The sequence below is a fragment of the Amborella trichopoda genome, chromosome 3 (genome assembly GCF_054954075.1).
Source record: "Amborella trichopoda isolate Santa Cruz 75 chromosome 3, AtrichopodaSantaCruz75HAP2 v2.0, whole genome shotgun sequence".
In the NCBI taxonomy this organism is placed as follows: Eukaryota; Viridiplantae; Streptophyta; class Magnoliopsida; order Amborellales; family Amborellaceae; genus Amborella; species Amborella trichopoda.
The window spans coordinates 13,993,256-14,009,707 of NC_142338.1; the positions used below are offsets into that span (position 1 = coordinate 13,993,256).

The window sequence follows — 16,452 nt, forward strand, 5'->3', positions numbered from 1 at the left end:
GTATAATCAAGAAAGTAGTGAGAGGAGGCCATCTTGTGGGAGGTGTGGAAGAAACGCCATAGCATAACTTTTTATGCGGATGTGTTATCCTTTGATAGAGTTCTTTATAACATAAATCACTATCGTTATAGTTGTCTAGTTGTTACTAAAGAGAGTTGGGGTGTTTTGGAAGTGGATGTATTGCCTAATCTTCTTAACTTGTTTCATCTAAAAGTTGTTAAAAGCTGGCCGGTAGGTAGATGGACCCCTCCACTGCAAGGGTGTTTCAAACTCAATTTTGATGGAAGTTATGTTGGTAACCTGGGTGAAGCTGGTATAGGAGGAGTTGTTAGGGATTGGAATGGCGTGGTGGTTTTCTTGTATGCTGGCACGTTGGGTTCAGCAACTGCCAATCATGCTGAATTTGAAGCGGTTCTTCAAGGTCTAAAGACTTTCAAAGACAAAGATTTGGGGGTATATTGTGCGGTAAAAGGATACTTTATAAATGTAATTAAATGGTGTAAAAACGAGCAAAGACTACTTTGAGAATTTAGATCCATTTGATGTCAAACTCTAGATTTGACAAATTCTTTAAAGATTTCGTTCAACCATGTTTACATTGAGGCAAATTTTTTGACTGATACTCTTGCCAACAGGAGCATTTATTTGCCTTCACTTTTGATTTCCAATGATGTAAGTATGTTGTAATCGCTTCCATGTCAATAAAATTTAAATATTTGTCAAAAAAAAAACAAAATCAGTATGAGCCGGCCACTACTATACCTACTATTATAGTCATGTGAAGATATGACGTGTACCAAACGCCCCACGTACGCATTGATTATCTCGATATGCTTTCTCGGACTATTATCATTGTTGAATAGAGAAAGAAATACCATCGGAACGGTTAACGTCGAAAAAACAAAAAATGTCCAATTACCAAGTGCCACTTGTCCTGCAATAAAGGCTTTGATCATTTCTTATCTACCACGCTAAGTATCGAAACGTTAAATCTTTCTTCAAGTTCGATTTTGTAAGCCGAGTCAACCTTGCCGTCCACGTTAAAAGAGCCCCTTAAATATATTCTCGATTCTTACCAAATATAACTTGTTTATTTGGGGCGAGTTTCATGGTTTAGTATCCACTTAACACACGAGTATATTTTACTTTTATTTTTAGCAAGTGCGAAATTCATTAAGATAATAAACAAAACTAAAAGAATAAAAAATTTTACGTGAGGTTGCAACCTTATACGGTAGAAAGAGTGTGAACCTCAAAAGTCTAGTAGAAAAGGGTATTCTAAATTTACAAAACATCATCTCAACTTCGAGATTATGGATATAAAGACAAATGATAATTTGATGCTTTAAAAGTAGTACATCTTGTAACAAGTTTTTTGAACCGTTTATTTTCAAGATTTTCAAATATTTATAGTTATGTTTTATGTGTATTATTTTTAAATTTAAAATTTCATAATTAAAATTGAATATGGAGTTTCAAACCATTGTACGGTATTTGACACTGAAATTATATCTTTCGGCAAAATTTAGAGGCATACCTTATTTTTATAGTATAAGATGGGGCAACTTATGCAAACCTCACCCCTAAAAGAAAGACGAGTTTATTTTATTCTAGAATTGAAATGAGGCAGCTTATATAGTATTCACTATTTAGTATAAGTGGTAAATGTTATTTAAGTAAGTGAGAGTTTATTATAATAAGTGAGAACGGTTTGTCTGAGAAAAAGAGTGAGATGTGCAATATTTATTTGCATTGGGATAGAGACAGGATAACTCATACGGGCAAGTAAAGTAAAGAGTGAGATGTGCAATATTTATTTGCATTGGGATAGAGACAGGATAACTCATACGGGCAAGTAAAGTATGGAATCTCTCTTACTCACCTCCAATTTTGTTGAGACAGGCTGTGTTTTTTCAGTCAAATTTGTCTATCAGTAATTATTTCATGATCGTGTACGTAGGAATCAACTTTTATTTAAATAAAGAGTAAATAACGAGGTGTCGAAGTGGAAAATCCCCCATAACGTGCAGGCTTTTATTTGGGTACTCGTTCAAAACAAAATTTTAACAATTGATAATCTTCGAAAAAAAGAAAAGATCATGTTAATGTGTGCTTATTTTGCAAAAGTGATGAAGAGGGTGCGGTGCTAACCCCTATACTCAACAATTATGGTCTTGAACGAGGGTGAAGGTAAGGGTGCATTGCCTTGTACTAGCCTCGGTGTTTCTTATGGTGCCGTTGTTGAAGTTATGTGGGGTTCCGAAGACTCGAGGTATGCTGTCGAACATCTTTAGGAGTTCGATTTTGTGGGAGTTATGATTAGAAAGAAACCACAAGACATATGACGGGGTGCCAATGGATTTGGTAGAATTGAAAAAATAAAATCATGTTTCAAACTGGGAGCTGGTTTCGAATTACGAAGGAGGACTGGGGAGTATCTAGGAGCGATGTTGAATATAACACACTTCATTTGGTGGCTTCAAAATATATTAAGGTTAGACCCCAATGTATTTGGACTGCACCACCTTTGGGATGCTTTAAACTTAATTTTGATGGTTCACCTAATGGTAATCCAGGGAGGGCAGAGTTTGGGTGGTGTGTGTAGGGATAATGAAGGTAATATCATTTTTTGCTATGCTGCACCGTGTGGGGAGGCTCCAGCCCATAATGCAAAAATGTTCGTGTTGTTACAAGGTTTAATGATCTGGAAGGATATAAATTTGGAGAATGTTGTGATCATAGAAGGGGATTCTATCAATGTTATCAATTGGTGAAGTTGTGTCTCCCCTGTGGTGTCTTCAATCATTATAGCTGAAAATTTTGGACTTATATTTAGGGAGCAATGTTACTTTCAACCATGTTTACAGAGAAATGAATCTAATTACCAATGACTTGGCTAAGAAATGAGAGTTTCTTGCTTCATTGTTTATTTCGACTTCTTTGTTTTAGTGTTGTCATTATGATAGCTTCAGAAATTTAATAATAATATTTAGTGGTCTTGTCAAAAAAAATAAAAACAGAGAGACAGAGAGAGAAATTCAAATGCTTATCCACAATAAGGCCTTTTCTGCCAAGAAAAATGAAGTGATGCACCTATATCTTGACTTCAATAGGTAGACAAGTGTGACAATCAGTGTTCGCAAAACTGGCCGGTTAGATCGCTACCGGTGGGGTGGCGATTCCGGTTAGGGCCGATTTTGCGGTATACATGGTAAGACTGAACTCTAAAAAGAATCGGAACCAAAACCGGCCGGTTCAGTGTCGAACCGGCTGTTTTCCTTCAAAACCGGCCGGTTTTCCTAACCAATCCGGTTTACTGTTGTTTTCGTGTGTTATAACGTCGTCATAACGCATCAAATAACAGTCGTTATTTGACAGAAGCCCGTTATTTTCATAGATCAAGATTTTGCAGTTTTTTTCCCTTCCATTTTGTACTTTCTTTTTTATTTTTTCAGTCAAATATTGATGTTATACACGGTAAAGTTTCTATAGATTATCTATTATTGAATCAACAGTTGAAAAACAAAGAGTTCTTGGCGGATTGAAATGGGGATTTTTTAAAATTAGAAATTTCCGCCATTCTATCAAATGCAGCTTTAATACCTCGTAGATTTCCATAAAAATGGAGGGCTTTGATTGATTGTTGAAGGATTCAATGTTTACATATTTTAATTTTTCCAAAACAGTGAAGATTTGAGGTTTTTTTGGGCCCGAAGTACTGCTGCTCGAAGAACTGTTTTTATCCAAACAAATTGATTTCTGATCGATCAGATAATCGATTTTTATTGAATTAATCATTGAAAAATGATCATAAAGTCCTTATCTATCAACTATACTAGTTATTTTGATTTTGTATTGATTAAATTTTTTTATATCGATATTTTTTTGCTGCGTTATTTCCTAAAATTTTTGTGAATTAAAAAATTCATAATTTTTTTAATAGAGATCTCAATAGTGAATAAGTTTTCATGAAATTTGGAGCATTTGAATCTTAATTGAAGTATCTATCATATCCCCATATCAATTTGTTCAAAAAATGGAAGATTTGGAGTTGATTTCGACTCTAAAGTTTTTGTATTCTTTGGCTCGATTTAGGGTTCTTAAAACAAATTTTTTTTAATAAAATTACTTTTTGCTTTTATAAAAATATGAAATTTGTGATGAATATGAGAAAAAAATAATATATTCTAAACCTTATGAAAGGGTTTTTCAACATTAAAACAACATTTCTCAACATCAACATTAAAATAATATGGAAGCATATATTGTTGCATTATCCAATATTAGTTGGACTTTGTAACTTCACCCATTGAATTTATGTGAAATTATAAATTGTCTTGCATATTTTCATAATATTCAAATATTAATTATATAAAAAGTTGTATCAAATTTTTTTATAAGATAAATATATGCAATATGATGGTGCATATTAAATCTAAGTTTTTATATTTGTTTTTAATTTTGTTTTGAGATTTTGACCTATTTATTTTTAAAAAAATCCACTTAACCGGTTAGTTCGGTTCCGGTTCGAACCGCTCCCAGCCTCATAACCGGTTAACCATTCCAGTTCCATTTTGCAAACATTGGTGACAATGTTGCGTAAACCTTGAAATCCAAGTTATTCGAATTCTCATTATCTAAAAAATTGTTCACAAATTTCCGCTTGGGCTTGGGTTGGTCCTATAGGGGACAAGGGGAGGACCCAGGCCAGGCCCAGCCCGTTTCTACCCTTAAAGTTCATGCACCTATTGGATTGTACAAATTAATCAAGGGGAAAGATTTGGTGGTCTCACAATACCACCTTCAGGACATGGTCCAGCTCCTCAATGCATTGTTTGGGGAGTTTGTTTTCTCTCAAAAATTTAAAATCATCTCCTATTCATGCGTAAGATTTATTTTTCCAATAAAAATTGATTTGTAGATATAACAATGCTCAAAATTGATTTTCCCATTAATAGTGTCTCTGAACCATCCCCTCAACGGATGATAAGATCTAGGATTTTAGTAGTTTCTTCCTTGAATTTTTTCAAAAAAAACGTCGTGAGGGAGGTCAAGGGTTCCACCCTCAAGATTGCCTAAAAAGAGAGAAAGGGGTTCGAGTCGTGATGATAACACCCCCACACCTAGTCACCACGTTGTGGTTTCTATTCCTACCATTAATACCAGCTTATTAATTTCTTCAAAAAACAAACTTCTAGTCTACTTGAAAAAACGGATAAAGCTATCTTCCCCACTGAATTACCCCAAAATAAAAACTTGCCCATAAAGAACAAACCAGGCTAACCTACCTCTTATTTGTTGTCTTGTATTATAATGAATAATGCTGGTCTATTCTCCTACGATTTTTCCATGTCGGATCTGATCCGAAACAGGCTCATTAGAGACCCAAAAAATATTAAAAATAATGAAAAAATACAAAATGGAGTTCATGGAGGGAAGATATGGGCAGGGCCAATACCCATTCTATCCAGAACTAGTTTGGTCCCGGCAGATTCCTAACCACGGTCAGCAATCCCTAATCCGTAATGCTGGGTTTTCAAATATTGCTCGGTTTCTAAATACCGGTTCCATGAGAGAGAGAGAGAGAGAGAGAGAGAGAGGGATTGTCAAACACAGGTTCCAAGAGACAGAGAGAGCCACAAACCACCGTATTTTCACTATTTTTCTTTCTCAAATGTACACATCATCAAAAGGAGGTATAAATCAACCAATCTCCCAAATAAAAAGAAAATGACAAATCCGATACTTGAAATAAAAAATAAAATAAAATAACCCAATACCCAGGGAGTATGAGAGATCCCTCTCTTAAAAGAAAATAAAGAGGGTTAAGAAAGAGGGATGAGATGAATAGAATACACCACTTGTATTTGTTTAGAGAGAGAAAGAGATAGAGATAGAGATAGAGATAGAGAGAGAGAGAGTTAGTTTAGGGGCATCTTACATTTCTTCCTGGTCCCCCATAGTAAAAGTAGTTGCCCCAAACCCTATTGACCCCACCTTGAATGTCATAGCAATTAGGGTGGTCCGCCAGTAGCTTTAGATTTGGCAATGGTATCAAGCTATTATCCCAATCAACCACTTGTAAATTCCTAAAATAACTGGATTTTCCAAAGCCTTCAGTCGCAAAATGGCCACTACCCATTTGGGTTGTGGTGTGGAGGCCATTAGGGCGAGAGTTTACTATTTCTCCTCCCCATTGTACCATGCTCGCATGGTCCCTCAAGTGGGAAAACAAAAATGAAGGCCAATACCCCACTAAGAGCCCTGCACCAAACTCTAGCCACCAATTCCCATGGTTGGGGTCCTGCAAAATTCGAAATCCACCAGTCATTTTCTCTATCTACAACAACCCATAGGTTTCTCTTTTGTTTTTTTTTTTGTTTTTTTTTTTAAGTACCAATTTATAGTCAATTCATTGATAGGGTTATGGTCACTCATTAAAACCAAGGGCTCGGGTTCGGGCTTGTAGGAGTCCAAAGCTTGAGTCACCCTGTTCGACTCAGGGAAGTTATGGGGGAGTTCTTTCGTGTGAAAGTAGAGCTCTTTCGTGTGAAAGTATTTCCACGCATATAAAACGTGCTCCGGCTGATTTCTTAAATAGTGCAAAAAAAGAGTTGGTGAGTCATGAGCTTCATCTTTTTTCTTTTTTTTTGGGTAATTTAGTAGGGAAGACATGCCCCAGCCCATTTTTTTAAATGGTTTAAGAGTTAGGAAGTTTCTATAATGCACACATAAGAGTTAATGTGAGCACAAAAAAATTGTGACACAAGAAATAAATACCTTCTATGAAAGTTAGTTTTTCATTTAATTACTTGTGAAAAGAGTTTATTTATTAAGGTAATCAATTTGAAATACCTTCCAAACCAATAAACTTATGTCAAATTGGCCACCATTATATGACGAAGTCGGGGAAATTGCCGCTCCAATGGCGACCATGTTGTTTGTTTGGACAAAGCCCGAACAGAGCAAATTGTAGCACCCAGTCGCCTGATATGCATCAGTCTGTACCATATGAAGATAAAAGAATAAAAAAATTATATTTTGAGTATCAATAGAGATAATTAAGTTATATAAAAGGCAAAAACCTAAAATATGATTGTTTTAAATAGTCAACCTTATCACCCATCATAAACATGAATGATTGATGTTAAGAAAACACCCAACATTCTGTTTTTTTTTCTTTTTTCTAGGTATATCGACAGCATAGGATCAAATGCAATATTGTTTGACTGTTCCGATAGCTCATCTGACCGAAAAGGCCAGCAAGCTGCTATAGATTACAATGCAGCACTTGCTTGGCGTCAACTAAACCAAGCCCGATTCTCACCAATTCCTGTTGGAGTGCAACCTACACTTACTCAAGCTATAAATGAATTGAAGATTATTTTATGGATCTTAAATTTTGGCATCATAATTATAAGCACTGATGGGTATTTTAGAGAAAAATTTTAAATTTTGAGTTTCTAAATGCAGTTTTGGTCCATTTAGTGCTGACACAGTTTTCCTTTTAAGGGAGCACAGAGTATCTGCAGCCTTTTTTGTATGGAGCACATATGTATACTCCGGCAGGAGCACGAACAACTTATTTTTTGTTTGGAGCACGTATGTAAACTCGGGCAGGAGCACGAACTTATTTCCTTTGGCCAAAGGAGTAGTTTAAAGGATTTTTTATTTTTAAAATTTTTTATTCACTTTAATAATGAGTTTTTCTTGGTAATATATTAGGGAGTTACATTTTGAAGATGTTATAATTGGGGGTGTCAATGGTAGGAATAGATACCACGATGGGGTAACTAGATGTGGGGATGCCACTACCATGACCCCAGCCTCCCTTTTCTAAGAATGAGTTATTTTGAAACTGAAAAAGTGGATTTTGAGTTTTTCAAGTTGAAGAAACAGGTCAATTTTTTTATGGTCCCCTTTCAACATTGTGACATTAGTTTTTTTTATTGTGAAATTAGTTGTTAAAATTTTATTTTGGCCTAAGGGCATATTTAGTATGCATGAAAATAAAATATTTTCACGTGAAAAAACTTCTTCACGTGAAAAAACTTCTTCACATAGTTCTCACATTAAATGACTGTCAATTGGTATAAAAAAAATGTTATTGAAAAATAGTTTCACAAGAATAGTCACACATACCAATCGTTCCATGAAAGAGCAAATAGAGAGTATGATTTGGCAAGTGTATCGAAGCTTTTCATCTTTCTTTTACTAAGTTGGTAGGGGTGTTGAAGACGTTGCCTCCCAAAACATGACGTCTAAAAAGCACTCTCATACATGAATTCACTAGAGGTAGTGAGTGCATAATATGCTCCCGAGGGAGCATAGAATCTTGAGAATTTTAAATTGCTCAAAAGGGCATATATTTTATTGATGCCTGAAACGCCCTTTAACTTTGTCGGTAGGCGTACTCCTCATTTTCCCTCATTTTTAGATGTATAAAAAATAATAATATACAGTGGTCTTTTTTTTTTAATTTACCTAATTTAGTGTGGAGCACAGGGCTCTATTTATTTTTTTCAAATAGTTTAAGAATTACTTTTTTGAAGTTGATAGTGGGGTGATATCAATAAGAATGAAAACGACTTGATAGTGGGGATGCTACCACCGTGACACCAACCCCTTTTGCAATAGTGGTTTTCCTTCTCCCCACCTTTTAATTTTTCTTAAATCTCTCTCACTATCTCTCTAGTTTTAAAGCAAGCAAGCAATCGAAATAAAGCTCTTTGAGATCTCATTCTTACAGTCCAATAAGTGAAAAACCGAGGATAATTATCTCCATATAGCTCCGGGCTTACCTGAACAAACAACCAATTCAATAAATATCCCAATCAAATTTGAATTTGTGTAAATAATATTATTAATTTTTTGTCTGACTTCAATTAGTTGAGAAAAGACTTTGATTAAAAAAAATACATATTTTTTTTATTAAAAAAAAAAAAAAAAGAAAGAAAATAAAAAAGGATACAATGAATAATTAGCAAGAGAGACTTAGAGGCCTAGTGAATGAAAGTGAAAAAAAATGGACATAAAAGAGAAAAATATAATAGGGGAGCATCATTAAGCCAGTGCATTAAAATGATGAAACAAAGAGGCAGAGGCATCATTAAGCTAGTGCATTAAAAGACGGAGGTTGAAAAGAAGAAAAAATGGATCTCTACATTTATTAGAGAGAGAAAGGGTTAGAGAGAGAGGGGAAATGGTACACATACTTGCCAGCCGGCCTCAATGGTGTTAAGATCATTATTAAAGGAGCCGGAGATGACCCACATCTGAGACAGGCTGAATTCATTCTGGCTATTTACTTGCGGCGCCCACACGTTTAGACTCGCCTTCGCCCCATAGTATTGCTGCCCCGATACATACCCTACTGCATGCTATACATTTATTTCACCACCACATAACATAGCGTTAATCATCATCGTCAAAATTTTTTCTCAACTAATTAAGATCGGTTCAAAAAATATATTTTTTCTCAACCAATTAAGATCGGTTAAAAAAATATAGTATTGAGATATGAAAATCAATTTTTATAATTTTTATCGATATTATTTAAAAAGTGCAAATAACGATGAAAATATATAACCCAACCTAATTATTTGGGATCGGTTAAAAGAATACAGCATGAATGTACAAGAATCAATTTTTATAATTTTTATCAATATTATTGGAAAAAATGCAAATTGCAATGAAAATATATAACCAGCATCTCTAGACTCTAGAGCATTAGAACTGAGAGGATCTATCACACAGACACCCACATTAATAAGGTCATCTCTCTCGCACAAACATACGGCTACCAATCTGTTGGGGAGCTCGTCCAGGATGAGCCCTAAAAAACAAGAGCCTGGACCAAACACTGTGCCGGCCCTCTTTTTTACTTTTTTTTTTTTTTTTTTTACTTTATTTATTCTTTGAACCTAACGAGCCTAAAAAAAACTAGGGCAGCCAGACCTATAGGGGGAAGAGCAGGCCCGACCCGGCCCAAAGCGGCGTGCCCTTACAATTAATAAAGGCGTCTCTCTCACCCTTCATCTACTGATTACAATGGGGATTCACGAAATCCTCGAATTTTAATACCGACTGATCTGACCTCATCATGATCCTTGTAGTGCTCACCAAGCATTAAACCAGGAAGACTTTGCTCTTCAAATATTGAATTTGGGGGGTGCGCTCCTCTGGACAAAATCAGTTGAGATTGGACATTGGATTCTAGCATAAATTGGGTTTGTTTCTTTTCTTCAAATGAAAAATCCCATGGACTTCAGTTCGCTCCAAATTTCAGTTGAACTACCTTCAAATTTGGAAAATCTCACAAAAATTTGTATGAAATATATCTTGGAGTTTTGGAAATTTAGGGACTTTTGAGATGATGACCCCCTACCAAAATTTTCGAATTTCCTATTCTGCCCCATAATTTATTTTCAATTTTTGAGCTCGAACAATACCTCTGAGAATTTGATATGAATGGTATTTTCGTATTTTTTAGGGACGTTAGTTTCTTATTCAATTAAAATTTGCTGGCTTTATCCGAAAATGACTGAAAATGATTGGTATTGACATTTCACAGTAAAAACTTATGGAATAATAACACTAATGTGACGGTTCCTAAAAACTGATTTTTAAGAACATGAAAATTTTTTAAAAATAAAAACATTGTGATAGGGTTGCATCCCTATCAAAATAAGGGTCACCTCAAAACTCGGTAGAAATTATAGTTTCAAAATTGGAAAACTTTCAAATCGATCATCTGGCCTCGATCATAATGGTTACGAAAAATACATTTGGATTTAAACCCTAAATATAGTATATATTGTAATGGATTGTCCATTTTACACTAAAAATAAATGTTCACGGATTTGTAAAATATACAATATTTTTTATTTTTAAATTTTATAATCGATATTGATAATTGATTTTAGATCCATCATGAAAATTTCCCATACCCAAAATGCTCTTTGAATTCAAAAAAAGGTTGTTCATTGTTTTCATTGAGCCTAGACTTTATAGAAACTGCATCCTAACAACATTTTAATATTTTCAGAGGAGGTGAACAGTGGTCCGCATGATCATAGATCTAATGTAGTCATAACTGTCAGATGGTCGCACAAGAACATGTCCTTGGACGAATAGTACGCCCCCTTCCAATGATCACCGTTAAATCCAAAACTGTACGGTGTATGGAACATATGACTTATACTTTTCCTTAGTGGAAGCCGCGGTGTACCACTTGGGAGCACGACCAAAAAGGCTGACAGTCCACCTGGAAAGATCCAGGGGTAAAATAGGAAAATACCTCGTGGCTGCTGCTTGTTGAATCACGCCTAACTGCTCTGAATGCGGTTCTTCCGCGTTTCCTTCCAAATTTTTGGACGGAATTGGCCCTGAGCAGGTCACTTTCTGTGGTCCTGCGTATAGGAATGGTGTTCTCAGGGCATGACTCACCCGTTGTTCGCCATACCTGGAAGCTCAAGGGATCACCGTCCTCATAAGAGGAGGTTGATGGATCACTGTGCTCTCGTGATCTCTCGGGTGGATCCTGAAAAGCGAGAAAAAGAGGGAGTTTCAGGCTTTTACCATGTTCTAGAGAGAGAAAGGGCGACGAAAGACGAGACAAGCTGGCTTTTTTCATTTTCGAGAGAGAGAGAGAGATGGGGAAGTGAGAAAGTATAAGAGAGGTGATGCACAAGTGGGGTATGTGAAAATTATTGAAACTTTGCATTTAATTTTTGGTATAATATTTTTTTTTTTTTATACCCTCTCAAACTCAATATGTTATGAAAGTGAGGAGACATAATTCGTACGTAAGTTGCGAAAACGAAGCAGTTGGATCTTTCGGTAGCCACTCAGCTTGTTTGCACATAAGATCACTAGAAGAAGATAGGCATATATCAACAAACCTCAAAAAAAACGGGCTTTCATAGAGTAGGCTCCCGTAGCACACAAAAAAAACTTCATTTCTAGAGAGAGGTACAGAAAGACTGGTAGAGAGAGAAAAGAGGGGAAGGCACTGTGCCTATGACAGTCAATGTAAAGAGAGAGAGGGGGATTACCAATTGGGGCCCTACCAAAGCCAGATTAACTGCCTAGAGACAAGGGGGTTAATGTAGGTTAGAGAGAGAGAGTTCATGTATAGAGAGAGAGAGAAAGGGAGAGAATGGGAGTTGTTGATATGAACTATGCAAGAGAGAGAAAAAATTAGAGGATGGATTAGTCACATATCGGCAAAGTATCACTCCAAGAGTTCAAGTTTAGAGAGAAAGGGAGAGATAATCACGTAACTACCCAATAACCAGAAAATGTTAAAAGAGGGAGAGAGAGAGAGAGAGAGAGGGAGAGGAAATTAGGAGTTAAATTACCAAAGGTTTTTGGCCTTTTAATTTGGGATGATCAAAAGCGTGTTGGAGATGAGTGTATACACAGTCGATCAGATCACCATCTGGACTCTGCATATGTAGTCAAACAAAACAAAACAAAACAAAACATATAAAAGAGGAAAAAGATCAAAGTTAAGACTTATAACAATCAGTTACAACAGAAAAAACAAAGAAGAAATTCCTCCATTTTTGAAATCATTACTACACACTTTAAAATTGCTTCAATAAACAAACTCGAGAAATAACTCAAGAAAAAGAAACAAATAAAAAAATAAAAAACTTGACCACCGCAAAGAAATCAAGAAAAGAAACCCACTTTAAAGAAAGTAAGAGAGAGAGAAATTAAATCACCAAAAAGCCAGTGAAATGAGCCTTGAAGCAGTCTGAATCCATGGAAACTTTTTAAGAGCTGGACATTATTGAACTAAAAAAGAAAAATTTGGAGAGACAGAAAATAGTTTCTCTCATTCACAATAGAAGTATCCCATTTTAGTTCAGTTGAAAGTTACCCAAAAATAAAAAGTTCAGTTGAAAGTAGTGAAATTGGCAATAGAAATTGTTTGAATGTCTCAAATACATGGACTCCTCATCTTAAAAATGAACCCATTTTCAGTTAAGAAACAAGTAGCAGAAATTTATCACTGAAACCTCAAAAGTAATCGAAATCTATATGAATATAGGAAATGTAGGAACCATTTTTGGATCAATGGAGGCCAGAGAAAATGGTCCCTGAAATCCCCAGAATCAGCTAAACAATTGTACTTCCATGTATAAAAAACACCATTTATGATGAGAAAGAGAGAGACCCAATTTGAATACTTTGAAACAAGCTACCCAGGCAATTAAACCCAGAGAGAGAGACCCATTTTGAATACTTCATAACAAATTATGCAGGGATTTGAACCAGGAGAGAGAGAGAGAGAGAGAGAGAGAGAGAGAGAGAGAGAGAGAGAGAGCTATTTCTCAAACCATTTAAGCGAAAATGAAGGAACCCCAAAGAGAAGAAACTCTTTTTAAGTTTTTAAAAAGAGAGATATTTGCCTGAATGGTCTTCACAGCCGGCTTATTGATCTTTCTCAAATGGTCTCTCACCCTCTTCAACTTCTCCAGCTCTTCTCCAGGGTGCAATGTCTGGTTCGCCGGAAAATCTTCTCCATCCATCTTTTCACCGGAAACCCAATTTCCCGGCACCCTGGCCCCCACAAATCCCGGCCTAAAGACAACGAGAACAACAACAAAACACCAGATAAACCCATGAAACCTTCCAATAATGTTACAAGAGCTACGCTCCATTTTAGAAGGATTAAGACTTGGAGCTTCTCCAACTGTTTTGATCCATAGCCATTGTCTTCTTCTATGATGAGGGCCTCTTATTCCTTGCATTTGTTTTGGAATCTCCATTCTCATGGCTCCATAAGAATACACAGTGAAAAAGGAATTGAATACAAGCTTTTCACCATTACCAAGGATCTCCCTCTCTAAAAGAATAAGAAAGAAGGAGGAGCCCGAATATATACGCTCACTCTTAACTTCAAAATACCATGGTCCTGACACCCCTGCACCCTTTTATGGCACGAGTGCATTTTATATATATAGTGGGGGGTTTGGAGTAGTTTAGTGTTTTCTCCATGTGGGGGTGGAAGCAAGGAATGATTATAGTCCCATTTTTTTTTTTTCCCCTCTTTTCATAATCAAGGAATTATTAGTAGTAATTGTAAATTGGTTAATTGCCAGTGGTTTTGGATAAACTTGTATTGCCACATCCCTTACAAACAAAACATTGTCTTCTCCATCCCTACTACCTTTAGTAAAAAGGAAAGATTTTAGAAAAATTTGGTTTTATTTTTAGTATTTAAAATAGTCTGTATATTTTATATTTTATATTTTACACTCAAATCAAAGGCGGGCAATGAACTCATACCCGACCAAAGACTGACAGGTATACCCGACTCGTGTCCTGGTATGGGTCCAAATTTGGACCTGTAGGTAGGGTTCGGGTCCAACAATGTATACCCAAAAAATTTTGGGTACAGTTACGGATATTGGTGGACCCGCCCCGTACCCAACCCAGACCCCGTTAATTATAAGTTATTAAGTATATATATTTAGGATTTTAAGTTATAAGGATTAATAATTCATTGTTCAATTAAAATATTCAAAGGTTCGACCACAAAAAACCCTAGCCAGTAGAGCTCTGTGTCTGTTCAATCTTCGAAGCTTCAACCGCATATTTACAGTTTTTCTCTCTATCTTTCCCCACAAAAGTCCTACTCTCTCTCTCTCTCCCTTGAGATCTGCCAATCCCTATTTATCTTCCAAGCTGGATATTTGATAAGCGAAAGTACCAAGTTTTTATTTGATTTTTGTACACTCTTTTTTTTGTATCTTGATGTTTGGCTTTATTTTGATATTCGTGCATCTTGATGTTTGGTGGAAGATCAACAAAAATGGTAAGTTTTTATTTGATTTCGTATTTTTTATTTTTTTCATCTTGATGCTTGGTTCTCATTTTTCACATCTTCATATGCGGTGGAAGATCAACAAAATGACGTGGAGGATTAGCAAAAATGGAAAGTTTTTATTTGATTTTTGTGTTTCTTTTTAGGAATTTTAATGCACTTTTTTTAGGAACTTCTTCTTTGTGGAAAGCTGCATTGAGGAAATTTGGGGGTTTTTTGCATAATTATGCATTAAAATCGAAATTTGGGGGATTTTTACAGAATTATACATTAAAAAAGTATCTGCTCATTTTTGTCTCAGGTTCGGGTCGAAAGTTTTTATTGATTTTTGTGTTCCTTTTTAGGCATTGTAATGCGCTGTTTTTTTAGGAACTTTCTCTTTGTGGAAGAAGCTGCATTAAGGAAATTTGGGGGATTTTTGCAAAATTATGTATTAAAATCAAAATTTGGAGGATTTTTACATAATTATACATTAAAAAAGTATCTGCTCATTTTTGTCTTAGGTTCGGGTCCGAATCTTGGGTCTTAATCCATATCCTGGGCACATGTACGGGTTTGGATTCTTTGGACCCGTCAGTAACGAGTCCGGGTCTAGGTCCATAAGTGGTATTCTAGGTTTGGGTCCGGCCGGACCTGACCCGTTGCGACCCCTACTCAAATCCCACTTTTTAAAAGCATAAAGTATATTTTAGTTTTGGTTGTGGTTTGTACAAGGTTGCGACCTTAAACAATCCAATTAAGGTGCACCTCCAAGTTTTATTATAAGAGGTAATTTTCATGTAAAAAATTCTTAGGATGGCCTCATAATCCATTTGAATTTGAATTTTAAAATTTTAAAATGGTTCAAATCAAGTAAATCTATAAACACATGCAAATCTTGAAAATAGATTATCTAGATAATGTATTGCAAGATGCACTATTTTTTAAACTCGAAATATTTATTTTTTCACATATTAATACATCTCGATGTCGAGATATTCAATTAGAGGGTTTTCCAATATCAAACTAACATTTTCTCATGAATTTTTAAGGTGCACCTTAATTTTTTATTTTGAAGTTGCAACCTTATATAAATTTTTTCCTTTAGTTGTATCTCTTTTCCTATATGCTGAATTAAGCTCAAATTTGGTATATCTATACTTCGCACCATCGTATACAAATAATTTTTTTAAAAAAAAATTTAAATTACTAAACTACTCTTGAATGGAATATGGACACGCTAGTCATTTGAGTATTTTGGTCGTTTTTAATTATGTTGAGATATTTGTTCCTTTAATAATAATTATTATTATTATTTATTCATGAATATCAACAACATACTGCCCATGGTGACCGGTGACTGGGCTCATGAACTATGGTCAATAAACAATGCCAGCCGCAAGTGACACTTTGAATTAGCTAAATGCATTAATTACGAAGTATGTGTTTGTGTATGCCCGATAGATCTCCCCGGGGTTGATTTAAGATTCGAAATATATGTTAGCGAAAAAAAAAAAAATCTTCATCATCATCAACAACCTAGTTAAAAGAGTGACAAAAGGGCCCCCGGTAAGCAAAACTACCCATGCAAACTGGCATTGCGTTGCTAAGCTTACCCTAATCATAGTAATAAT

The 16,452-nt window shown here is 35.4% G+C and overlaps 1 protein-coding gene across 1 annotated transcript; it reads right to left on the minus strand.

Moving 5' to 3' along the window:
- Nucleotides 1-5,633: 5,633 nt before the first annotated feature.
- Nucleotides 5,634-13,944, minus strand: LOC18430778 (protein neprosin). Its single transcript, XM_011623776.3, has 7 exons — nt 13,422-13,944; nt 12,363-12,449; nt 11,300-11,542; nt 9,216-9,380; nt 8,748-8,801; nt 6,856-7,002; nt 5,634-6,304 (listed from the first exon to the last, which is right to left on the minus strand). Exons 1-7 carry the CDS (start codon nt 13,785-13,787, stop codon nt 5,927-5,929), a joined length of 1,440 nt encoding a protein of 479 aa, XP_011622078.2. The 5' UTR covers nt 13,788-13,944; the 3' UTR covers nt 5,634-5,926.
- Between the last annotated feature and the right edge of the window lie 2,508 nt (nt 13,945-16,452).